At 40.1% G+C, this 27,653-nt stretch overlaps 1 protein-coding gene across 1 annotated transcript; it reads left to right on the top strand.

Moving 5' to 3' along the window:
• The first annotated feature begins 62 nt into the window (after positions 1–62).
• ptpn20 (protein tyrosine phosphatase non-receptor type 20) lies at positions 63–27,653 on the top strand. Its single transcript, XM_030748208.1, has 47 exons — positions 63–163; positions 2,454–2,601; positions 2,814–2,977; positions 3,686–3,751; positions 3,851–4,030; positions 4,185–4,260; positions 4,669–4,749; positions 4,924–4,999; positions 5,238–5,391; positions 5,745–5,816; positions 5,979–6,153; positions 6,406–6,541; positions 6,644–6,782; positions 6,872–7,024; positions 7,209–7,394; positions 7,506–7,668; positions 8,163–8,430; positions 8,524–8,603; positions 9,031–9,108; positions 9,210–9,317; positions 9,449–9,565; positions 9,698–9,906; positions 11,724–11,825; positions 12,189–12,282; positions 13,695–13,780; positions 14,198–14,369; positions 14,744–14,955; positions 15,634–15,732; positions 15,825–16,303; positions 16,413–16,989; positions 18,209–18,379; positions 18,484–18,658; positions 18,736–18,946; positions 19,027–19,064; positions 19,347–19,433; positions 20,211–20,272; positions 20,609–20,770; positions 20,851–21,100; positions 21,703–21,809; positions 22,692–22,774; positions 23,177–23,313; positions 23,421–23,569; positions 23,809–23,899; positions 24,505–24,839; positions 24,944–25,159; positions 25,457–25,519; positions 25,607–27,653. The coding sequence occupies exons 2-47, from the start codon at positions 2,478–2,480 to the stop codon at positions 25,715–25,717; spliced, it is 7,074 nt and encodes a 2,357-aa protein (XP_030604068.1). The 5' UTR covers positions 63–163; positions 2,454–2,477; the 3' UTR covers positions 25,718–27,653.

Raw genomic sequence — 27,653 nt, 5'->3', positions numbered from 1 at the left:
ATAGTTAATGTCACTGATGAATTACCTGCCAGAACCCAGCAGCCTTCAAAGCGAGGACATCAAAACAGCAATGCGATGATCACGAGGATTACTTTGGATCCGTGGGAGTACTGACGATAATACTAAGGATCAGACCGCTGACACAGGTTACATATGGTACCAGGTAATGCTCTATATCACCTTCATTTTGCACTGCTGTTTGGCACATGTGTGAAACTGGAGTCTTCATATTTTGAATACATTTTATTGACTGCAGATTTGAGATGAAAACTAATCCGTTTTAGGCACTAACCCTAGAGATATGGTCACATATCCATAAAATGCACAGCAAGGCTGTGGTGTTTAGGCCTGTAAGGACAAAAATCATCTGGGTGAAATTGGTTGTTTGTTATAGACTGTTTATGCTGTAAGTCCAAACAAGCAAACACTCACCCTAGTAGCTTTGTGCCCACCTTATCATGTTTTCTGTTCATGGTAGTGGAAGATAGGTTTTATTGTCACCTTGTAGCCAGAAAGAAGGTTGCATGAGACCTAGATCCTGAAGAAGCATGATGTCCTAAATTCCCCAGAATATATCACAGCTTTTGGGTGTGAATCTACATCAAGTTATTGTCTGCTTCATGATTAAGTATGAAGGTTTTTCTAACAGTGCAAAAAGACTAACCATCATAGTATGTTTGCCATCTTAGAGCAAATATAATATATGAAGGAGAAAACATTGTGTTTGCAGTAAACTATTTAATTAGATTATCAGACACTACACAGAGTTGGTTCCAGGCAGCCTGCAGTTAGATTATTAGAGATCTTTGAATGTGAATGGATTTCTATATGCTCTATAATTAGAATGTAGTAATCATTATCTGTGTGGGGAATGTAGATGTTCTAACAGAAACTGAAAGTTCGATGTTGATGGTGAGTCAACACACTTGGTCTAGCCCATCAGTATATCCATGTTGTTGTAACAACAACAACAACAACATGGTTCCTTTACAGTTTTCTTACATATTTAGTAACACATAAAACTGCTGTCGCTATAACTGCCGTCCAGTAACCAGGTGTGTCTTCAGGCCCCTGTCGTGCTGTATCTCTTTACAAAATTTACTCCAATAGCTTTACAGAAGCACAGTTGTGGAACTTTTACTCAAGGCTAGATGGTGGGAGTACTGACAAACTTCCTACTTCTTCGATCAAAGCATCATTATGTAATCTATGGCATGATTTTAGGTTTCTCATCAATATAATTATATAATCCCAGATTTAAACCTCATAGCCTCACAGTTTGATTAGAGTATTTGTTTTTTTGTCACGCATTTAATCTTGTAAGCCAAGGATAAGTTCAGTTTAAGAGGGAGTATTAATCTAACGTAATTGGGTTTGATTTTATCTGTAGGAACAAGCCTATTATATTACTGCTTTGAAAGATTTAGAGTAACTTAGAATCACAATAAAACCAATAGATCTGGTAGAATAAAAGGCATGGTGATCGGGTTTTACTTGATGTTAACATCAAGATCAGCCAGACTCTGTCATTGGTAACTGAGAAAACTTAGTTAAAACTTTAGCTTTGGGGGAAAATAACAGGCCTATTTTACTCATAGTGTTATTCCTCATTTTTCTTTATCCACGTGAGACATCTCATAAAACCTTATTGCTTGTTTTTAACCACAACCTTTTCAAACGATGGCAATTCAGGTCTAATCTAAGTGGATGTTCATATATATCAAAGTGAACTGCCCAGATGTGGAACAGCAACCAAAACAACTAGATAATACATGTTGTATAATTAATGCATGTCAAAAATCTTAATACTCAAAATAGGAATGCTATATATAACTGTGGTAGCTGCACAGTTTGTAGCAAACTAACTTGGGATAGTGACACACTTGCTTTGGTGCAAGAATCAAAGCTTAAGAACTGCTCCCAGATCAGGGAAAAGCCAATTAGAAGATGGGAGTGGCAAAGAAAGTGAGAAGCAGTAAGACGAATGTACTAAAATAATCCAAATCCAGTGCAAAGGATTTGTGTGTGTGTGTGTGTGTGTGTGTGTGTGTGTGTGTGTGTGTGTGTGTGTGTGTGTGTGTGTGTGTGTGTGTGTGTGTGTGTGTGTGTGTGTCTTTCCAAGAATGAGCTTTGCAGCTCTCTCTAAAGTCAAAAATATTGTTAGGCTGTGACAAAAAAATAATGATCAGAAATATATGATAAAGGCAACGAGTGAAGAACACAATAACAAGCTTGGCATAAAGAATAAAAGCTCAATACAGTCTGTCCATTTCTTTCAGTAGTGGTGAAAGACATCACATATAGCCTCTTGTGCATGCCTGATCTTTATGTAGATCAAGAAAAATTAAACCTCTTTTTAGAATATTACTGTCAAAAATGTCTCTAATGAGTAATAATTTGCATATGTAAGTGTGTGTATTATGCATATGTTCTCTATATGCATTCTCCCTCAGGTGTATGCGTGGAATGTGTGCAGAATGAGCAGCACATTTGTTACATTAGCTGAAGTATTGGAGGCACGAGGGGGACCTCTACTGGAGGAGGAGGTCTGGTCCTTGCTGCTGGGCACTGCAGAATCTTTAGTGGATGTCTCTTATAAGGGTAAAGCATTTTAGACCCTCCCCACCTTACTCCCTGTTATTTTAGCCTCATGCACATCATGCCTTATAATGCTATGAACATACTATCATGTTGCTGCAGCGTAAATTTATGAAAACATTTGAACATATCTTATACTATTGTTTCCTTTAGTGTGACTTTACTGGAAAACTGTAGCAGCAGCAATATAGTATATATATTGTTCCATTTTTTAGGTCACAACAATATGTGCAGTATCATAAGCCCCACCTCCCTACTGCTGTCAGCCACTGGTACCTTAGCATTCAAGAACTGTGGCCTATCAGATGAGGTTTCCACCTTCGCTGCTCCAGAGATGCTGCAGGGCCGTGCCAGCTCAACCAAACCTGCCACAGAGAGGGTCAGTGGATGTGTTCTCCTACCTGTCCCAGTACATCACATGAAAGTGGAAGGCAGACTTCTCAAACAGGGCAGAGTATTAGGTCCTATAGCTTTCCAACTTATTAGCAGCTTTAAACTCTGCAATGATTTAACAGCATTGAAAATCATTACAGTCTTTAACTGATGTGCCTTTTGCATTTGAGTGCAAAATCTCAGGATGTCTGGAGTTGAAGGTCGAATAAGGTGTAAGCACGCCATCTAGTGGCGGAGCAAAGGATACTTTGGCCTGAAATCCGCACTTCAGAGCTCTACATGTGCATTAACATTATAACACCTAAAACTGATTAAAATGTGAAAATAATCATGCATTGCTAACAATATGATGTATTTATCAAAGATTTTATACAGCATTCATGTTAAAAAAAATATGCCTTAAATCAGGGCTGAAATGTCCTGCCCAGTATAATACGAAGAAGAATGTCCTCAACCAGTTCACAACCACTGCTGCATTTCTACTCTATTTATTCAGTAACTGACATACCTGTGATTCATTAAATCATGCTTGAAATATATTTCTTCTTTAATTTTTGAAGACCGTCTATGCAAACTAGCTCACTTTGTTCCGCTTTATCTACGTCGCTGAACTTCTGACTGTAAAAACATCAACATATTGTTAAACACACTATGAAAGAACACAAAAGTAAATCTGGTTTTCTCTGTTGTACAGATGCTGGTGTATTCACTGGGTATGACTCTCTACTGGTCAGTTGATTTTCACCTACCTCAAAATCAGGTAGGAGTCCCTTATACAAAGTCGTCAGTTACTTTCTCATTAACCATCAAAGTCCCACAACCCAGCTGTTGTAATTATTATTTAAACTCTCATTTTCAGCCAGTCCAGTTGAGTGATCATCTAAACAGCCTCCTCCTCAGCATGTGCGAGGACCTCTCTCACCGCCGGGTAAACCTCAACTCGATCCTGGAAGCCTGCGAATCTCAGCTCAAAGCCTCCATCCTGCCGCCCCCCGCCAAAGTCATCAGGCAGCTGGTAGAGGAGGTTTTTCATGAATCAGTGAGTTGAAAAAAAGTTTTTCTACAATAAGATCATGTCTGATGGCATCTAGTCTTCTCACCAGGGCATTCTGTGTGTGAAAATAATGTTATACTATGTACTAATGACAAAAAATACAAATGGTTGTGAATATCAGTGGTTTCTTTTCATCCAGATGGACCAGACATCTCTGCCAGACAGCAATGTCCCTCTAAGTGGCAGAAGCCTGATGATCAGAGAACGACTTCATGGTGAGCATGTTACAGTTTTATTAAACCAGCTGTACCAGTAACATCCAACACGCTCATAAGAGAGCAGAAAGCTGAGTTGTTTTATTTCTAAATAATAATGCTTCCTCAATAAATTCTCTTATATTTGACCTTTAAGAGATGCCATCTACATATTTACTGGAAAGCTGCAGTCACGGTTCGTTTGACTCAACACTGTAGACAGGTCAGCAGGATTAAAATCTTAACCTAAAGCAAGCCCAGGATTAGGCTCCTGCAAGAGCCAGTAATCAGATACTGAGTGCGAGATGCTCCGAGCTAAAACCTCCACCAGCCTTAGCTCTGTCCAATCATCTTAGTGTCTCAGGGCAGCCCAGAGAAAGAACCAAATGAAACATTGCTGTCATCTTTCATTTCTTACCTGGATGACAGGAAAGAGAGGGCCATTTTCAGACTTCAGCGAAGGAAGCGCTGAAGGTAGAAGATACTCAACGGACTCTGATTCAAAGTCAGGTATGCATTTCATGCAGTCACAGGATTTCTTTCAGAGTAATTTGTTACATGCCAAAACCCATTACTTTAGTGTCTGGATGTAATTCCTGAATTATGCATACATTTATGTGATCATGTATGTTTTAGCAATATACATGCTAGCTTTAATTTTTTTTTTGTTGTTTTGTTTTATAGGGAGTTTACCTCAAAGACCATGGAGACAAAGACCAAGAAGCTCTCCCACATCGCTGTACCAATCTTCTTTAGAAAGGCATGTATATATGCATGCATACATGCACACCATCGCTATATCACTGACAGCGTGGAAGGATGCCATCTGTGTGTTCATGTCAGCATAGATAAATCTGTCCTCTCCTCATTTCCCCCCCTCCCTTATTGTCTCTACTGACTTTGAGGGGACATGACATTTTCTCATTGTTTGACTTTTCCAACTCGTTGGCACAACTATTACACAACCTGTCCTTCCCCACCCACCTCTCTCCCCTCAGAATCCCTCGTGGGGCTCGTCACAGGGACAGCAACTGCAGCTGGCTTGGTAGGAGTCCCCATCACGACATCTCTCCTAAGACATCAGGCAGATCTCACAGTCCCTCCATCACATTCAGCGACTCCTCGCTCAGCCTGAGCCAGAGAAAAGCTAAGGTAAGCTCAAAGACCACCTGGTATGTATTAGTGACATAACTCAAGTTCACTGTTTTTGTTGAGCATGAATTAAAAGTGCATGCTGTGGATCTGTGTACATGTAGCTGTATTAGAATGACAGGGAACTGTGGAGTAGTCAGAGCAGATGAATTAAAATCTCTGCAGACAGCAGAGTATTTAGAGAGATATGTCAGATTTGTTTCTGCTAATTATATATATATATATATATATATATATATATATATATATATATATATATATATATATATATATATATATATATATATATATATATATATATATATATATATATATATATATATATAAAATAATTAATTTATTTTATTTTTCAGGCATTGGGTCCTGAGTTCATCAGAATGCCAGATGAGCAACAAATTTTTCTTGAGCTTCCAGGATCTATTGTGGTAAATGAATAATCATGGGTCACTTGCCCACTTGTTCATATTGCTTTAGCTTGTCTTTTCTTGCATGCTGAACTGTGTCTATTTGCATAATTGCATGTATAGTATTTGTATATGTATGTACATGTAAGTGTGTGCCTGTGTGTTTGTGTGTGTACACCACAGTCCAGAAAGGGCCGTTCATGTTCGTCTCAGAGAGAAGTGACTGTTGTGATGCCTAACGGACAGTACGTGGTGGTTCGCTGTGACATTAAGTCCAGGGCAAGAGATGTGTTTGACATGGTGGTCGCACATGCAAACTTGGTGGAACACTTTTACTTTGGTCTTGCCTTCCTAGATGGTAAGAGGACATATTAAATGGGACCTGCTCTAGCTCGACTGCACTGATTGTCGGAAAAATTGGCAGTAAAAATTCATTTGAAAATATCCAGCTTGAAATTTGATGTCCTCGCTTGGTAAACTCAGTTTTTGTCTGAATATTTTTTCAGATAAAAACTGAATGAAATGAATCTGAATCTATCTTTCCATGATTGGATGTTTTAGTCACTTCAGACGTGTGTGGTTAAAGAGGCTTTTCTTTGGCATTCTGCAGATGATGAATATTTCTTTTTGGATCATGAAACAAAAATCTCCAAAGTTGCACCTGACAGTTGGAAAAAAGGGCAGATATCCTCCTTTTTGGTGTTTCTTCGGGTCAAATTTTTTGTTGATGATATCTCCTTCATTCTGTAAGTGCTGCACGATTTACTCATATGCAGGAAGTTCATTCTGAGAAATGGATAGATAAAGCCACTGTTGTTTTTTTTTATCATTTCTTTCCTGCTTCCTAGGCACAAACTGACTCGTCACCAGTACTACTTACAGCTGCGTAAGGATATCTTGGAGGACAGACTTTACTGTAATGAGGAGACAGGCTTGTTCCTGGCTGCTCTTGCTCTGCAGGCTGAGTTTGGTGATTACATGCCAGAGGTACAGAGGACATAACAATCATGTTTGTGATGTATCTTTAAGTATTATTATCTGTCAGTGTGTATTACATTTTGTGTCTCTTTCTTTAGTTATATGGCAAGAACTATTACCAGCCAGAGCACTACGTGTCTAAGAGGATGCTGGAGAAGCTTGCCCTGCCCAGCGTCAAGGAAGAGTTGCCAAGACTACATGCAAGTCATGCACAGATGCTGCCAGAAGAGGCAGAAATGGAGTACCTAAAGGTAGCCACACTAATAGTGGATTAGTATGCTATATTAATAAGTCTTTGACCTTTTTGTTGCTATTTGCTTTTAATTTGATGATATTTTTACTGTTTTGCTTAGTTTATAACTATATATGAGATTTAAGATCAACAGTTACACTCGCACAGAGTCAAGCAAAATCTGAAAACCATGTACACATCAGATTACGCAGCAGCTACCAGAGTACGGAGTTATGTTCCACCGTGTGGGGAGAGAGAAAAGGCCAGTAGTTGGAGAGTTGGTTTTGGGAGTCTGTGCCAAAGGAATCATCGTGTATGAGATGAAGAACCACGCCCGGACTGTCACCAGACGCTTCCTCTGGAGAGAAACTGACTCAATATCCACTGGGGTAAAAATATGGTCTTTTAATCAGAATTTGCCAAGCTGTGTAAGATATTTTTTTCAGAGCTAATATTGCCTTGAAGCTCAAAGGAAGTGCATAATGGTTTGTGTCTTTCAGCGACGTAAACTGATTATAGAATGTGGTGGGCCCAGCGGGAAAAAGCATGGTTTTGTAACAGAAAGCTCAAAAATAGCCCAATACCTCCTGAACCTCTGCTCAGCACAGCACAAGTTTCACAGTGAGATGACATCACGACAGCTAAACCACACCTTGATACCAGGTGGGAATATTTTGACTGTTTAAACTCCCCAAATTGTTTTGTTTTTAATGATTTTTGTATAGCTTCTCCTCTTTCCTCAGCCTGATGCCAACTTAAGACCTTAAAATGTGCTTTTTTTGGTCTCTCACAATAATAAATTAACAAGCATTATGTTAGGAACTTGTGTCAGTGAGCAAATTCAAACTGTGCGTATTTTATATCCTGCTTTCCTTGTGTTTCTCTTGCTTTGTTCTCAAACTGGACAGGATCATTTGTCTTAGATTGATTTCTTCTTTTTTTTTTTTCATTTCTCCTGGGGATGGGGATAGGGCTGGTAGGAAAAGCAGATCATATTTATTCCAAAAGAGAAAAGAAAAGAGTATTGTGAGCAGGAAATTTTCTCCATGTGTACAGAATAATTTTGTTTTGGGGTTTAGCAATACTAATATAAAAAAAAGGCTTTAACCAAGCATAACAAAGAGTAAACAACATCTGATTCTGCTTTGTTTCTCCAGATGAAAACATGGAAAAGTACATGTCCGCCTACCGGGGTCGTAACCTGAACTTAAGGCGGATATCCTGCTCAGAGGGCATGTTGAACCATGTAGGTTTGGCGCCTGGTCAACCAGACTCCCTCTCCAAGTCCTGTGATGACCTGACTGCCAAACTGGAGGCTCGGCTGCGGCAGCAGAGAGAGATGAGAAGGGAGATGAGTCGAGAGCTGAACAAGGATCTGTCTGAAACAGGAGGCCTCAGGGATGTAAAAGAGCGACAGTGTTGGAGGTAGCCCTTGACAATGATGACAAGATTCATGTTTTTATTAGAAAAAATATATAGGTGGCTTAGACTAAATGTTACTGTGCACATATGTTGTAGTACTCCAGAGCTTCTTCCCAGAATGATGTCCAGTGTGTCACTACAGAAGCAGGACTCTGATGCCTCATCCTCCATTCGAGGTGAACATGTCAACTATTCAGTTTTGCACATGCAAAAATGCAATAAGTGTTTGAGTAGAAGTCGCCGTGGACTCCTAACACCTGTTTGGAAGCATCTGAATCATATTTAGTTTTTAAATTTGATGTCCATCTGCATATTTAAATTAGAGTGACACTGTGTTTCACCGGTTAACACTATCCCCTCACAATAGGGGCCATTTGATGTGGAGTCTGTATGTTTTCTAATTGTATTTAGATGTAATTCTAGATTTGGTGATCAGGACACTTCTAAAGCACTCACAAGCGTTAACTTTTTTGTCTGTTTATATGCGCTAAACCCAAACTGGATATTTAACCTGCCCCTGTGGCCCAGAGCACAATAACAAGGCAAACAAAGTACATAATTTACAGATGGCCATTTATCATATTTAAAAAACGTATTTTGCAGTTGATACACCAACCCGGACCCCACCAGAGAGAGAGATAGTCTGTGTGACCCTGAAGAAAGATCCCAAACTGGGCTTTGGTGAGTTTATTACGATAGGCTTAGTTGAGAATTACTAGTCTGACATTAATGCCAATATGATTCTGTAGCAGAAGACTTCATATTCTCTGCACCTGTTTCAGGTTTTGTGATAGTGGGAGAGGACAGTACAGGTAAACTTGACCTTGGGATCTTCATTGCTTCCATTGTGCCTGATGGGCCTGCAGACAAGGATGGACGAATCAAGCCAGGTGTGAAGCTCAAACAATAGGGACTGGAAATATAGACACCGGACTAAACTATAGCATAAAATCTCTAGACAAAGAGAATGCACATGATAATCTGTCATAAGGATTTGAAGGTGATTTGCTGATTTTCCCAGGTGGACGTCTCATCTCACTCAACAAGACTAGTTTGGAAGGAGTGACATTCACTGATGCTGCTGCCATCTTACAGAGCAGCCCAGATGAGGTGGAGCTCATCGTGTCCCAGCCTAAACGTAAGATCTGCTTGATGCTTTCTCCGTCAGCTCTTCAAATATTCATAAATTATTATCAGATCATTACTATGTAGAGCAGCAGTTATTTTGTGCTCTGAGATCTTTAATGCCACCCGGCTGTTTTCCTGTCAGAGTCGCTGAAGGACAGACAGAGTTCCTTGAGTCAAAGTACGCTTGGTTTGGGGTTGGAGAGGAGCTTTGGGTCACAGACTACCCTGAGTGGCACAGAGTGCCGTTCCGCAGTGGAGGAACTTGAGGAGGTCATCGCATTGTCCAGCATGGCAACTCCAAAACACAGCAGGAAGCTTCACATTCCTGTGGTGCGAATACATGACGCCCAGGTTAGAACCAGTGCTCAAAAGATAATGGTTAGAAATTAGTGACTTTGCTCTTTTTAAAGAAGCAGTGCTGTCAAAGCTGATAAGAGTCCAGTGCTAACTGATAAACAGATTAAGTGGCCACATTAATTGGATAAAACTGAAAGATGTTGTCATTCAAGGGCATCAGGAGAAAAGACACACTCATTCATTTCTTTCTATTTTTGGAACACATTAGCTTTCTGCCTATAAGTTACTCTGTCATTATTTTGTGATATTCAGTGTATTGATCCATCATTGTAGTATTAACCCCATCTCTGAAAAAGCTGGGAACCCCAGGTAAAATGCAAATAAAAATAGAATTGAAGTGTTATACATTTACTAGAGAACAGTACAAATACCACAATGTATGCTGACACAGAGAAGCTTTATTTATTTATTTAGTTTTAATTACATGGCTATTTTAATGTTGGGACCAGCAATATGTTTCAAAATCAGAGCTCTTGAGTGACAGTGCAAAAAGAGAGAGAAATATAAAATATAAAAATAGGAAATAAGTAATCGTGCAAGATATAAAAATATAAGTAGGGACTTAAAAAGGTTATTTAAGTATAACAAGGATGAGAATTTCTTAGCCAAATAAATATATATTACATGTACCAGGTTCAGGGAGCTTGTGAACATTTTTTCAAACCGTCTATCTGCAGTTATTGCACACTGAGTATTCCGCAGTAACACAGTATGCTGTAGAATACAGTAGATATTGCACAGATAATGAAGTGTATATTGCACATGTAGGTCAACAGATGTTACACTGAGTGATATTTGAAAGAGAAAATATTGTGCAATAGATTTTAGTTGTATAAAAATAGTGGATTTTGGTTGTGAACAATCCTCTGACTGTGGTTGATGGCATTTGGCCATGGCAAGCTGTTCAACAGGTTGTCTATTTCATCGTGTCTTTTTCAAATATTTTTAGGGTCTGGATGGGCCATCAGACCACTTTGTAGCACTATGAAGTTTTGCTGTTGTAGCATATGCAGAATGTGGTTTGGCAGGTCTGGTTGAAATCACTGAATTCTTGCTGTCTTGGTGGCAACACATGTTGCTCCAAAACCCAAATATATCATTCAGCGTAGCACCATCACAGCTGTGCAGATTACTGAGAATGTGTGCACTAAAGCACCCCCATGCCAATATGAAAGACAGCTTTTAAAGACAGCTGGTACCGAACTGAAAGTTTCCACTTTTGATGGCTAAGACCACAGGGCACTTTTCCACTTCATCCATCTTTAACGAGGTCAGGCCCAGAGAAGGCTGCAGTTGTTTTTTTCTTTGCATGCGAGAGATTTTGTTTGGATGTACTGGCAAACATTTTCCATAGGAATTCTTTTTTTAGAAGTGTTCAGAATCTCATGCAGTGATTTCCAGTTCAAAACCTATTGCTGTGCTGTCTGAAAATGTTCTTTTTATATGCAGTGAGGTTAATAATGCACCTCATAAGGTAGGAAATGATCCACCGGTTGCTTTTTAAGGATTAATCCACTTGTGGTTTGTTAAAGGATTACACTATTAACGATACATTTACATTTGGACATTTTTGACCCATCCCAAATTTTTTGAAATGTGTTGCTGATATTGAATTCAAAATGAGCAAATTTATTTTTCAAAAACAAAACATTTCTCATTTTTAATATTTAAATCTAGTTCCTATTAAACACACATATTTTTGCCCCATCTTTCTTTTACTTCTCAACTTGTACCCACTGAACACTACAATGCATTACACAGCATTTCATGCTGTAATCTAACACAATGCCTTTGTTCTGCCTCTTTTTCAGGATATTTGTTCTCGGTCGCCCTCTATTATAAGCCTTAAAACGGGGGAGCGGTTTATAGTGGAGCTGAAGAAAAGCAGTGGAAACCTCGGCATCAGTGTTGCTGTGAGTAAAACGTAGCCTTTCATTGAAGAGCGTTTGTCACATGTTCTCTAGTTGTTAAAGAATGTAGACTTTGGTTTTTTCACTCAATAAATTTGAATAGGGAAGCTGTAAAATAAACATCTTCTCAATATAATGTCAGATACTTTATGCTGACTCATGTAGAAATCATGTCAAAATTTTGTAAGATCACTGCTTTACTGTTAGCCAAATTAATTTACAGGCGACAATGGCAAAGGCTTTTATGTAACAAGCAAACTACACAGCAACCTGCATTCCTGCATGCTGAGTCAGTGTGGGTCATTTCCATTATTTGAGGCCAGTGACACAAATTTCTTTTTTTGTTTGTAACCTGTTTTGCCAAAGGGAGGAATAAACACTAACGTGCATGATGGAGGCATTTACATCAAGAGTCTGGTGCCTGGAGGTGCTGCTGAGCAGGATGGGCGCATTCAAATTGGTAATCTTTACTTCGGCCAAGGAGGTTATGTTTTTGGTGGTGTTTGCATGCATGCATGTCATTCTTTAAACACGATAGCTCAAAAGGTTTTGAATGAATTCTGATAAAACTTTGTAGGGGAGTAGAGTGGGGTCCTATTAACCGTCCAGTTTGGCTACATCCACCAAGGTCTTCAAGCTCAGCTTCATGATTTATTGTTTGAAAATTGACCAAAAGCCTTATAACTTAAAACTTATGATTCTTACAAGTGTGCTGTGTATTGTCAACATACAGAAAGTACAATATAAAGATTTCAATATACAATATGACCTCTCCTTCAAGGTCAATACATTGATCTGAAGGTCAAAATGATAAAAAATACTGTATAGAGCTATTTATAGCCATTGTTTGTATTGACAACATATAGGCATACAGGGGAAGATATACTGGAATTCTAACTATCACGGTCAAGGTCAAATAAGTCTTCAAATGTGTCCTATGTTTAAAAAATGTTTAACATTCTGCTGCCTTTGTTTATTGGCAACATTTAGGAAATGATGCTGTCTAAATATCACATATTTTGAATCTAAATATCATGTGACATTTGACCTTACTTTTACATTTCACATCTGCCTTTCTTTCAGGTTGACCCCAAAATATGTTCTATATTTAAAGGTGTTGTCAAGAGAATGAGCTGCCTAGCTAATTAGAAATATGCTGTTGTATAATATTATATAATAAGCTCAATTTATTCATGTCTAGTTACTTACAAATCAACCTGTTATCATTACCTGCGCCTACATAATGTCTGTGTAATCAAAGTAAACATTTATCATACTGCCCTTAACTGACTTTTACCGCACTACAAACTTCTTAAAGATACAATCAGGTCAAAAAAGGTCAAAGATTATGCAAAAACAAAAGAAGCGGGATCCTTATTAAACTTCTTACTGCTGTAGAGATGCTTGCGGTTACCATTGTTTATTTAGTTTATCGTTTTTTGTTACATTGCAATTATTTCTTTAATGACAGTTTCCCTAGCATCATCATCATCATCATAACACTGAAAAGTACATAAAAGTTCTTCAGCTTCCATATACAATATCTTATATAAATGATTGTGGACAGGGAACCAACAGTGGTTCCCAGGCTGAGTAGGATAAAAAGTCTAAATCCTAAAGAGCATACAAAAATGTTTTGAGACGTCACATTATAGAACTTGTTGCTGTTGTTTAAATTTTGTAAACTTGTACATGTGTATGCCACTGGAGAGACACTTTGCTGTGTCTGCATCATGCCTCAATGAGCAGGAGCGACTTTAAGATTTGTTGACATGCTATCAGCCACACACACACACACACACACACAAACACACACAGCTTAGGTTTTGATGTTGCTAATGATGATGAGGTTTGTGTTTGTGCATATGAAAGGTGACAGACTGCTGGAGGTTGATGGGTGCAACCTGAGGGGCGTGACTCACCATCAAGCTGTCGAGTTCCTGAAGAGGACTGGGGAGGTATATACACAGACATGAACCTATGCTCATGCAATGGAACACAATCACACACACACACACACACACACACAAATGTTCTCATTTGCTGATATGATTACATTAATATCAGTGCTAAGTGATTGTCCTCAACACAGGTTATATATGTATTTTTTCATCTTTTCCAATCCCGATTTTCTTAGCTTAATTGTACCATTAAAAATTAACATAATGATAAAAGTGCAAAAGTCCAAACAACATTTATGTAATCATTTTGGAATTCACAATTATAAGGACTTGCATGAAAACATGCGTGCAGTGAAAAAATTTAGAGGAACTAGTGCTGCTGCACATTATTCTCTGTGGCTGCTATGAAGCTGTGTTCAATTAAATTTATTAAACATATTAAGGGGGAGTATGCGCATCATCTGTTCCCCATAGGTGGTGAGTCTGCTGCTGGAAAGGGAGCCCACAGTAATCTTGGAGCCTAGACCTGACTCGCCCTGTCCTGCCTTGGTCCATAGTGCATCACACACACAGCCCCCCAGGACTGAAGTCTCCATGGAAACGACCTTGAGTGGTCGAGCCAAGGACTACAGCTTTGTAACTGATGGTGAGAAGGGAGAAGAAAAAAAAAAAAAAAAAAAAGAAAAGATAGACAGTGTCAGGGAGACACACTCATATGCACATGGCCCAGAGGTGGCTGTGAGTCATCTGACAGTTACATTGTGGTTGCTGTCAGAGTCATCTAAGGTTGATGCTGCCTCAGTCCCCTGGGGCTGCATGCACTGAAATCTTAAAGCTTCCTGTTCACTGGTATGTAGCCTTCCCCTCTATACTGGCACTGGTAGAAAAAAAGTTAAACATGTATTTGTGAGACTGATTTAAAAAAATTTACACACAGTGTATAACATTTCAACTCACTCTATCGATTGCATTTCACATGTTAATACTCAAAGATTTCCTTCCATCTCTTATCTTTCCTAGAAAACACACATGAAGTGGTGCTGAAGAAGAGCTTGTCTGGCCTTGGCTTTAGCTTTTATATCTCACAGCTGAACTCGGAACCAGACCGTGGCAGCGTGGTCCGCATCAAACGTCTGTTCCCAGGTCAGCCAGCACTGGAAAGTGGCCTGCTCCGAGAAGGAGACGTAATTCTGTCTGTCAACAAAGAGCCCCTCAAGAATCTTTCTTATCAGGTAGAATTGACATCCATCCATCCATTTTCTTCCACTTACCCTTTTCAGGGTCACATTGGTGCTGGGGCCTATCCCAGCTGTCATGGGGTGAGAGGCAGGGTACACCCTGGATAGGTCACCAGCCTGTCGCAGTAGACTTGGCTTGTCTAGATCAAATTCCCCTTGTACATAAAAAGTGCATTTGTCAGATATAAGCAGTTGTATTCTAGTTTTGTTTGATTTTATTTCTTGCATTCATAAGAGGACAAAAATGTGCATGCGCATTGTGCTAAAAAGCAAAATAAACCTGTTTGCAAGGTAGCCAATATATCCTTAAAACTGTGAACTTGTGGAAGCACAGTAGGTCATTTCATCTATAGATAATCAGGAATGGACTCCCAAGTGTATGAGTGACACAAGTGGCCTTGTTCTCTGTTAACTGTAATTTCCCCATTGTGGGACTAATAAAGGTATTCGTATTCGTATTCGTAAGATTTCAGTCAGCTCACTGTTTCACTAATCCTTTAATCTTGTACTACTTGAAATAGAAAGCAGTTTGTGTCATTGAGCGTGTGTCATTTAATCTTTTCTGTACTACCAAGAAGTTACAATGGTATTGATAACGAAGGGCAGTCAGATAGCTGTGCACATGTGTTAACCAAGCCAGAATAGACCATCACCCTTTTCTGTTTGTCTCAGAGGGTTTTGCTCCTGCTACGTGGCGCTCCATCTGAGGTTCATCTGCTGATCTGCCGCCCTGGTCCTAGAGCACTGAATGATGTCGATAATAACTCACTGGTAAGCTAATATACTCATGAATCACTGAAAATTCAGTCCCAAGGCAGACATTAATATAGACAAACTGCTGTACTTTCTGTCTTACTCTACAGAGTCTTACACCCCTCCGTGATGCTCGATCCCGGTCTCTGGACATCAGGTTAGGGGAGGACTACAGCCAGCTCCTCAAGAAGCCCTCCAACCAGGAGGAAGAGCTGACCAACACATCAGAGGTTCCTGAAGCTCCACAACTCCCAGAGAGCCAGGAGAGTCTCAAGGCAGAAGTGCAGACACACCAGACTCCACCATCTCCTCCTCGCTCACCCCCTTCACCAACATCACCTACATCTCCTCCTTCACCAGTCTCGCCGGCATCACCCGCCTCACCTACCTCACCTACTTCACCTGGGTTTGGCTCTCCACCTGCTCCAACAGAGGCACAACTACCTGCTGGGAAAGTAGAGGAGCAAAAAGAGGTAGAAGCAGAAAAGAAGAGCACTGATGTAGGAGGGGACACTCCAACAACATCAGGCTCTACTGTGATGCTTATTGATGTCTGTCCTAAGAACGGTTCCAACTCTGTGTATACCAGGTAATGTTTCAGATGCAGACACAGGTGAAACTAGTTTAATTGTTAGGATAAACATGAACATCTGTATTTCAAGTGGACTACAAAATATGATATGTTTGTTTATCTGCAGTGGAGTCAGAGAGGAGGCAGATGGAAGTGTGACCTACTGCCTCATGGGAAATGGACTCACTATCATGGCAGATGAAGAGTACCTGACCATTAGCTCCACATTGGAACCTTCTCACACCCATTCCACCACTAGCACTCAAACAGCCAACTTTAGTTCTCAAACCTCCAGCAGCTTGCAGAATCCAAACCCCAGCTTCACCATCTCGCCCCTCAACCTCTTATCTGACACTCCCACCACTTGCTCCCTGGCACACCCATCTCAGCCCCTCACAAAACAGCCCCCAAAAACCAAGCACCACCCAATTCAGCAGGGGCTTCTTCCAAGTCACTACAAAGCCATGTCCAAGATCAGCCGCCCTATTGTGCCTCCACCCCAACCTCCACCACTGAGCCCTATCACAGCCCAGATCATCTCTGTGGCTCCCTGTCCAAGTCCACCTGCCCCAACGCTGCCCCCCACAGTGCTGCCCCCTGCTGTTCAGAGCCAGCTTAGAGAAGAAATAGAAAAGAAAGAAAAGGAATACAAAGATTACGATGATGAAGAACTTGACGAGGAAGAGGAAGAGAGTCGAAGAAAGGCAAGCTGATGATGTTTATACATCACTGCTTAAATTTTCTTAGAAGGATATGTTTTCAATGCTATTAGTTTGTCTGCTAGTTTGCCACAAAGTTTGTTGAAGAGACCAGTTGTTGGACTTCTTGTCTGATATAGATTCTAGCTGCTCAACAGTCCTGGGTTGTCTTTGTCGTATTTTTCATTTCACGATGCACCAAATGTTTTCAGTTGGTTAAAGGTCTGGACTGCAGGCAGGTTAGTTCAGCACCAGGAGTCTTCTACAAAGTCATGCTGTTGATGCAGTATGCGGTTTAGCATTGTCTTGCTGAAATATGAAAGGCCTTCTCTAAAAAAGACATCAACTGGATGGGAGCATATGTTGCTCTAAAACCTCTATATACCTTTCAGCATTGATGGTGCTTTTCCAGATGTGCAAGCTGTTAATTTCATAGGCATTAATTTACCCCCATATCATCAGAGATGCAGGTTTTTGAATTGAGTACTGATAACGAGCTGGATGGCCCCTCTCCTCTTTAGTCCAGAGGATGCAGTGTGCATGTTTTCCAAAAAGAATTTAAAATTTTGATTTCTCTGACCACAGAACAGTTTTCCACTTTGTCCATTTTAAATGAACTTTGGCCCAGAGGTGATGGTGGCGTTTCTGGATCATGTTCATAAATGGTTCCTTCTTTGCATGATAGAGCTTTAACCTACATTTATGGATGGCACAGTGAACTGTGTTCACAGATGATTTCTGAAAGTGTTCCTGAGCCCATGCAGTGTTTTCCATGACAGAATCATCTCTGCTTTTAATGCAGTGCCACCTGATGGCCTGAAGATACACAGACATTCAGTTTCAGCCTTGGCCCTTGCGCACAGAGATTTCTCCAGATTCCCAGAATCTTTTGATGACATTATGTACTGCAGATGATATTTAAAGGCTTCACAATTTTACATTGAGGGACATTATTCTGAAATTGTTCCAATTTGTAGATGCAGTTTTTGCAGATTGGTGAACCTTTGCCCATGTTTACTTCTGAGAAACTCGCTGTTTCTTTTTAGCACCGTTTACTTTTCCAGCTTGTTGTTTCCCAACTTTTGAGACATGTTGCTGCCAACAAATTAAAAATGACATATTTTTTCTTAAAATGTTGCATTTTCTCAATTTAAACATTTGATGTGTTTTTTTATGTTCTATTATGAATAAAATATGGGTTTATGATTAGTTTCTCTTCTGACAGGGATTGGTTAAAGAGTTTGAGCTGTCAGTGGTTCTGACAAAGTCCAGGAGCGGCAGCTTTGGGTTCACCATTACTCGAAGCAAACTGGACAACTGCTACTACATACAGGAAATATTGGACAATCCAGCCAAGGCAGATGGACGACTCAGGGCAGGAGACAGGCTTGTCACAGTATGCGCCAACACTTGTGTCTGCTCATTTAAAAGCAATCATGCGATGTATGAAGCATGTCTTGTTGATATGACAACTGTTCCTTCTCTGTCATCTTTTACCAGGTAAATGGGCATGATGTTACCAGTGTGGCAGATGACGTTGCCATGACTATTCTCAGGTCATCTCCAAGGCGACTGAGCATGACACTAGGGAGGGCAGTTAGCAACCTAGTGGCTCCACCCCCTTGTGACAGCCTGCCTGATATTGTTCTATACAAGACACCCTCAGGACAGCTGGGTGGGACTTTGACTCACTGCATAGAAACACATCAGTCAAGTATTATGTGAATTAATCTCTGTGTGTGCCCTTTCCAGGAATAAAGCTGACAGGCGGCATTGGCAGTAAATGGCAGGGCATCTACTGTCTGGAGGTGGTGCCAGGTTCCCCAGCCAGCGAGGAGGGCAGTGTCCAACCCAATGACAAGATCCTGTACATCTGTGGAAGGTGCACCCTGGGAATGACCCTAGAAGATGCAGTCAAAGCTTGTGAAATCGCCCCACGTAAAGTGAAACTAAAAGCCATCAGGTATTAATGGCTAGAGAAGTAGTGTTTGTAGTCTTTGTTTTTCTTTCTTTGAATGACTCAGTTTTTTGTGTCTTTTACAGAGAAGATCAGCCAGTGACCCCCCGGGGTAAGTGGAATGGTAAGTGCTTCCAAAGAATTTATGGCATGGCTTCATGGGGAATCCAAGGACACTTAAACGGAATAGTTTTGTTGCTATGTGGTAATATGCAACGATGCATTGCCTAGAGACCAAATATGTTTGTGTTCAACAATGATCATTTAGGTTCAATCATTATCAGAAAACCTTAAAATTCTAGGAAGCAAAGCAATTACTCGTGTGCACATTTTTACATGCCATCTGTAGTACATTTCAATTCATGGCAGTGCATTTCTAAACAAGATGTCTTTTTGTCTTCCACAGGCCTGTTTGACTGGAAAAAGGACAGGAAGTCCTTTGCCCGTTTTGAAGAGCCAGTGTCCACAGAGAGAGAGTCTCCTACTGAAGATGGTGAGTTTTTTCCTTCTTTCTTTCTTTCTTTCTTTCTTTCTTTCTTTCTTTCTTTCTTTCTTTCTTTCTTTCTTTCTTTCTTTCTTTCTTTCTTTCTTTCTTTCTTTCATTTATTTCTCTTTATGTCTCCTCCAAACTCTTTCCATCATCAGCACCATAACTGGTTACCATTCACCCCTTTGATGGTCATCCCATTATCAGGGTGAAGCATGAGCTTGGTGCTGACAGATAGTTCTCTTTGCAGCTGAGTGTGTGTGTGTCTGTGTGTGTGTGATCTGAATGCTGACAGACAGATCCTGGGCTCACACAGCAGGATTAATAATTAGCGAGCCTCTGGCCCTCCACTGGTGTATTGGACTGCAAGGCCAAAAGCATCACTCACTCACACGCACGCACACACACACACACACAGTCAGAACCATACAGCCAGTGGTCTATAGGGCAGGTAGCTCAGTTGCCTGGTGACGGTGTATGGAGTGGAGAGGGCCAGTCTGAAAAGATCAGCTTTGTTCGGATGTCAGAGAAGAAACACACTGATCAACACTTCTCTTTCAAAATGGCCGAAGAGGTGGGAGGTTGGTGTGTGTTGTTTTTCTCGGTGTGTCTGGTTCTTATATTTATTTTGATCCAGAAGTTTGCATGAATGCAAACTGTTAGAGCAGGGAAGCTCTCCTGTTGGCTTAGGGCCAAACTCCAGGAGTTTCCTTTATTAAACTTGCTCAATATTTTCAGATGTGTTAACTTTTTTTTTTTCTGCCTGCATGGGCTGTTTTTCAGACGAAGCTGCGTATCAGACTGCTGGAAAATTCAGATGTCTGTCTCTCACCCAAGAACAGGATGTAAGTATATTAACAGATTATTTTTTTGTCCAACAGCCCAGTCTTTTTTGGTATACCCCTTCTATTTTGTTTCCAGCATCACCAGGTTTATGTCACATCAATTTCTTTATCTGCACATTTTTTAAAGTGTGTGTTTAAGTGGACACTGTAATGTGATTCTATTTAGTGTCAATCTGCCAGTGTATTCTCTATGTGTGCATCTGGCAAGCATTCTTTACTCCTCATCTCTCTATTCACACCACAGTGGCAGTTTTTGTGTAGAATAAACTCTGGCCCTGTAAATGCATGGCTCAACCGCTGATTCCTTAAACTCTTTATTTCTGAATGTCTTTTTAGAGTTGCGTCATGCAAGTGGAGTTTACTAAACCAGAAGGAGGAGGCCTTGGCTTTGCATTGGTTGGGGGAACAAATGGCAGCATGCTCAGGGTGAGGGAAATCTGCTCAGGTGGAGTAGCTGAGCAGGATGGCCGACTGCGAGTGGGAGATATTCTGTTAGAGGTACCAACACATCATATGTAATGATTGCTGCATTACTTCCACAGTGGAGAAGACTTTAATTGCCTTTGTGCCCCTGCTAGGTGAATGGTGTGATTGTGTCTGGACTGAGCCACAGTAAGGTGGTGGAAATCATACGCAAAGCTGAAGGCACTGTACAGCTCACCATCTGCAGAGATATCCTGCCCCTGACCTACACCGAGTCACCTACAGCGCTCAACATGTCAGCTCGTACTGAAGCTATTTTAGCTGAGCAGCCAGCTCTTGTGTCCAGCCCTGATAACTGCTCTTCACCTGACCTCGTGCTGAACAGGCCAGTGGACCGCCCACCTGGTATGCTCTCTGACAGACACTCTACTCTCACAGACTTTAAGAAATGTCATGTCTCTATCCAATCCCCTAATATCAGGCCATGATTGCTACTAGGTCATTGGATCTTTACTTTCTGCAACTGCAACACTACACTGAGAAATAAAGCCAAATCCGTCTTTATTTCCCATTGTTAGAAGCTCATTAGACTGTCTTAGAAGATAATCTGAAACACATTAAAGCACAACTGTAGTGTTAAGTAAGGTCATGCAAAATCCTAAATAATTTACTTATAAGGCATCTAATGAAGATATGACTGTTTGTTAAATTTGTCTACTAAAGAAACATTATTTCTTGCTTTGTCTAATTTCATACAAACACAGCTTATTTGGCTTTATTAGGTTACTTTAAAATAAAGTGTAGCCCTGTTGTATTATCAAACATTTGTAGAAGGTGGATGTTTAATACAGGGTTGTAGACTCTGAGAGACTTGTAATATTTCATGAACAGTTCTTTTTCTGAGCAATGTAAAACACACACAAAAAAATGAGGAAAGCTTAAAAAAAAAACAACTCAATCATTTTTAATCTTATTTGTTGACATTTGGTCTACATTTGCTGATTTAGAGGCAACTTCAGACCATGTGGTTAATGAAGCAGATGTTGTTCTAACTTCACCACCGCCCTCACCTCACCTGCTGATGGTTGTAACAGATGAGACTACAGGTAAACAGGTAATGTGGACACTAACAAGCATACAGAACTGTGCAAAAGTCTCGAGCCACCCTTCATTTTTTTATATTTTGCATCCTGGGAGTCGGACTTTCTTGTCATTTTAAAAGTGGTCTTGAGCAATAGTTTTCCAGGCTTTCCGAAGGTCTTTCAAATATTTGTTTGGACATTTGCTGCTTTTCTTCTCATTTTCAGCCGCATCCATGTACTTCACCATTTTCAGAGGAATGTTTTTTCGTATTAAGCCACTTAATCCTGACCTATGAATTATTCAAGTATAAAAAGATACCTAACTCAAGGGATGAACCAGTTTTGTATCTACACATAACAGACAACTTAGCAAAGAACCTAATTTTAAATGGTATCTTTAGGCACCTTGTTACTAGCACCCTGTTGTAAAAACACATAATTTGTTCTCATTTCTTTAGTTGAATCTGTGAAAAATACCAAATACCAGCAGCCAGCATCAACAGAAGAGCTTTGAATGTCCCTCAAGAAGCCTGGAGAAGTATTCTGAAGACTTTTTAAAGAAATAACAACAAAGCTTACCTAAAAGAGTTCAGACTGTGCTGAAGAATAAAGGAGGCCATACCAAATGTTTACTTTCAAGTTCATTAGAATTGAACAAACTCTGTTTTTCCCTTATTGTGTTTTCCACATATGTTTGCTCATGTTTCAATAACTTACGGCACCTATTTCCCATTTTCCAAGCAAAATATGAAGAAAGGGGTGGCTCAAGAAGTTTGTAGAGTACAGTGTATAAACTAATAGCAACAATCTGTTAAAATTAAATCGTATCCTTCCTTTCCTCTTTACTAACATCTGCTGCTAACATCTTGCTCCTCCTCTCTGTTGCCTCCTCTGGCTGTTTGTCTGTGGAACAGGAGAGTTGTAACAGCACTCCTTCTCATCAAGCTTGCTGCCCATCCCTCAATGTCACTGACATGTTGCATGGAGCTTCTGACAGGTAGTACTACTTTCTTATTGTTTACGTATTTCCTGTCCTCTTCTTTACGTCCTTCCCTACTCCTGGTTGTTGGTATGAAGGAGTACCACTATTAACCATAAGGAGGCAGCAAAGAGCAATAAATAAATCATGACCGGGGATGAAGGTTGCTTATGAGCTGTGATCCCCATTGAGGATAATGTCAGTACAGTGTAACAGTTAGGAAGTGCATATTACTATTCCATGCAGCCTTAAAACAAAGGTGCAGCAGTAGTAAAAATATATTTTAGCCTTTTGTCTATACTGTATTTTAGGTGGAAAAGTCGCAGGGAAAGGAAGCTCAGCCTTGCATGATTTCAACCCCTCCTTCCGAAGAGTAAAAATGGTCTGGTCTCACCCCTGCCCTGCCCCTGACTCCCCCAGGAAACAAATTGTGAGCAAACTTTTGGACCAGTCCTGCAAAGACATCCGGAAAACCCAGTCAGACGGCTGGAGCAGTGAAGATGATGATGATGAGGTATTCAGCACCACAGGTCAGGAAATGACCTCACTCCAAACAGGTGCCTATTTCTCTACTACTGTAATGACGTGTCCGAGTTTTTAAAACTAAGGAATAAAAAAATAAAAGTGACCCTTGTCTCCACTTGTATTCTTTTTGTGCCCTCAGGCCCACCCATAGTATCAGAGGAGGAACTGGCCAGGCTAGCTCTCATTGTCCCTGCAAAGGCCAGCCAGTATTCAGGCTCCAGGGTCAAAGCTCTTATCCAGATTCTGCAGCATCAACTGGACCAGCAGGAGCTGGTCAAAGAGTTCATGGTTTGTATGCAGTAGTTGTAAAATGTGCCAGTTACATCTTCCACATTGACACTGACGTAATTATATAACTTACTATGATTTATGCTTCAAAAAAGCAGCAAAAACTGCAAACACACATCCATACTGTGGAAATTCAGTTGTTATTAAAATGGTGCATTTTTAGACTATTTTTCTGGTTATCCAGCTACATTATTTTATCAGAAGTTATTATGGTTATTATGTTGATGTTTATATTTCAGGCTCTGGAGCACCTGAAGCCTTCTGACAACTGTCTAGCAGGAAAAGCCCCTGAGAACAGAGACAAGAACCGCTACAGAGATATCCTACCCTGTAAGAGATTCAAACCTTGAACTTTATATTATGTTCCCATTTTGGAATTCTTTCTTTCTTACTGGTGGTTGAAAGCTTGTAAAAATGGATACTCAGAGACTTGGCATTATTGTTGGCACTTATTTCAGCCAGCTGCCTCTAAGGGAGATATTTGTTTACAGCAGTTAAGCAATTTCTACACAACAAATTATTTCCCACATGACTATCAATAACTCAGTGGTACCACACTTATAATTTTCTCTGAGTCTGCCAAGTATATGATGTAATTATCTGGGATTTATATTTTTAATAAATGAAGCAGCATCAAGAACAAATAATATTGCAAGCTGTGTTATCACCATGAATTACAGGGGCTTAATGTCTGATTTATGGTTAAGTAAACAATAGAGTTAGTCACTACCTCGTGAACTTGGAGTGTCCTTGACTTCCCAGTCAGATGCACCCCTCGATCATCACGTCCGGTTTCAAAACACCAAGATGGCAGTGATTAAAATGCTCAAGTCAAGACTTCGCTAACCACTGCGTGAAGTCCATATGTACAGCCTATGGTTCAAATTCAAAAACATATAGAGGCTATAGTGTTTTTTCTCTTTCTTCCCTTATAGATGACAAAACTCGTGTTGTGGTTGGAGAGAACCAGGACTACATCAATGCCAGTTACATTCGCATGCAAGTTGGAGATGAAGAGTTCTTCTACATCTCCTGTCAGGGCCCTTTACCTTCCACTGTGCAGACCTTCTGGCAGATGATCTGGGAAAATAAATCTGACGTAGTTTCCATGATGACCCAGGAAGTAGAGCGGGGAAGGATCAAATGCCACAAATACTGGCCAGAGAAGCTAGGGGTGCCTTTGGATATTGGCAGGTACCATCTTCACCTGGAGAACCAACAGTACCTGGAATACTTCCACATCAAGATCATCCGCATGGTGGAGACTGAGGTAAAAGAGAGGGGAACTTGCCTATCTAATAACATGGCTGCAATACTATGCTTTACTGCAAAAATATGGCATCTGTGCAAAACTATAACTAATTGCCATTCCAGACTGGTGAGACACACTTTGTTCGACACCTGAAGTTCACACACTGGCCTGACCACGGTGTGCCGCACTCCTCCGAGCAACTGGTTCGCTTCATCCGCTACCTGAGGGCGATGCACCATAAGGGGCCGGTCACTGTGCACTGCAGTGCTGGCATCGGACGTACAGGAGTTCTCATTTGTACTGACATTATCCTTAGCCTCATTGAGAATGATTTGCCTGTGAGTGGGATCCACTTTGATATGTTTACCATGGCATTTAGTGGTGTTAGCCATGCTACTGGCTCAGCTCTAGAGATGGCACTTGTCACAATTATCAGATGGACTACTGTGAAATTTTTCACAAACTAGGTCCCCACGCAGATTCTACTAACAATGGCTATTCTTAACCACCACTGTGCCGAAGTACAGCTTAACAGCTATAGCATGGTTATAAACCCTTCATTAATGGCTGATATTTCAAATAAAACATGAATGTACTATTATCCCTTCTTAACAGCCTTCTTTTCTTGCCTTCAGATTAATGTAAGTGACATCGTGAAAGAGATGAGACTTCAGCGGCATGGGATGATTCAAACCAAGGTGAGTGCCAGCAGAAGGGTTAAAGTTCAAGCTTTGGAAGAGAGGATTAGCAAAAGCTAGACGTGTCCTTTGTCCCTCTTGTTTCAGGAGCAGTACCTCTTCTGCTACAAAGTCTGGTTAGAGGTTTTACAGGGGATTTTACAGCTTCACAGCAGCCAGTGGCAGCCAGAAGACCCCAGAGACCACAAAGTAGTTTGAGAATGTTTTCACCTCCAGTTCACATACCTGTAAGGCATAAGCTGTGAATGTTTGACCATGTGCAGTCACGCCCAGCAGAGCGATACATTGATGATACAGTTTTCTTTGGCTTTCTTTCGTTTAGCTGGCTATAATATGAAATCTGTACTTCTCAGCTTTGCTACAATGATTTCAACTTTCTTTGTCTGTGTATGTGTTCTTGGTGCTGTGATTATGTCACTTTGTTTTAGATCACTGAGGTTGTTTTGCCTTTTCAGGTTTAGTGATTTGCCTTCTCTCTCAAACATTTTTTTTTTTTTTAAATATTGCATCTCATTTTTTTTCTCCATGTTCTTTCATTTTGAAATTGCTTTTATTTTTAACAGTCACATTGCATGCAATTTTAAAATCTGATAATATTTGCATATTTTACCTGCCAGTAATGTCATCAAAGTGCACAAGTGTAAGATCATCATACCAAAGTTAGTGTCTGTTTGAAATCTGGATGAGTAGCATTTGTTTCAGGATTGTGTTATCATTTCATTTAAGTGCATTCGTACCCTGCAAAAAAGGGTATTAATAAAATAACATTATTGATTTTTTTTTTTCAATTAATCATCTAAGGGAATGAAAAGCATCAAGTGCCTTGGAAAGATACACCTCACTTGCTCCATACTGACTCCAGGCCACTTGTCATAAGCAGTCAGGGATGGAGGACAAGAAACTGATTTGAGAGCACCTGATAGTGGTTAGAGTAAATGAGCAGCTTTTGGTCTGTTTGTAAGGTGGACTTTTGGTTGATTCAAACCAGAGGAAGATCACATCTCACCTTTTAGTTAAATTGTAACTCTGAAACAGTGTGTTGTTTGCGCACTGCCTTCCGATTTTTTTTTTTTTTTTTTGTGTGTGCTCATTTTATACAATATCTATCACGAAGAACATTTTATTACACATAATCCCAAATTGCACATCCCAATACAGATAAAGAATGATCCCACATAACAAATTTTTTTGAAAATTCATAAATTTTCAATTCACTATTTTACTAAGATTTGGACACTAAATATTCAGATTTTCTTTTGTAAAATGTACAAAAATGATTTAGATGTAATTTGAATAATTAGCTGCTGGGCTTTTATGTGCAATTTGTTATGTGATAGCATCCTTTCTCTGTATTCTGTAGCTATTTTAATACAAAGTCAGCCAAAAATGCAAAAAATATTCTGAGGTTTACAAACTTTCCATTTTGCCACTTTAGACGTTGCACAAAGCAACAGTCAAAGATCAAAAAATGATTTAGAGCTGCTGGTTTGAACCTCAACCTTTGGATGTCACTGCTTGTGGGCTTTGTTCGTGTAGCTGCTAACAAACACACACCAGCTCTCTTATTGCATGCAGACTCTTACAGTACAGCCTGGAGTTTGACCAGATGACTTGAACATGATCAAAACGTGGAATGTAATAAAGCAATACTCCTGAGGAGGAGGGGATCTGAATGTATGAATCTCTTATCCGATCTTATAAACTGTTTGGAGCATGTTGGTGAGACATATGCAGTACTGTACTTTTGCCATGTGGATGGCCATGCACAGCCATCAGCCTCCGTACTGTGTATGCAACATCTCTTCACTCAGTGCTGGTCGGCTGGTTTCCAGCGACAGCTAACCCCCTGTTATGAGCAAGTTCGTGTTCTATTTGAGACCCTGTTGACATGTTTGAAAAATGATTATTCTTGAAAGAACAAAAGAAATGCACATTTTGCATTCATCTGTGAAAATGCATCTTGTACAGTCAAGCAAGTGCTTATGCGTGGCATTGTGAAATATAATAACCCCTAATTGCACAACTGCTTATTTATGCCGCATTAATATCTTGTCACTGTACCAGCCACTATGTAACCAATAATTGAGAACAATGTAATACCTCTCTCTTTAATTAAAAGCTATTCTGAAACTTG

The sequence above is a fragment of the Archocentrus centrarchus genome, chromosome 15, assembly GCF_007364275.1.
Source record: "Archocentrus centrarchus isolate MPI-CPG fArcCen1 chromosome 15, fArcCen1, whole genome shotgun sequence".
Taxonomy (NCBI): Eukaryota; Metazoa; Chordata; class Actinopteri; order Cichliformes; family Cichlidae; genus Archocentrus; species Archocentrus centrarchus.
Note: the sequence above shows the minus strand (reverse complement) of the source record. Positions and strands in the feature narration are given on the sequence as shown.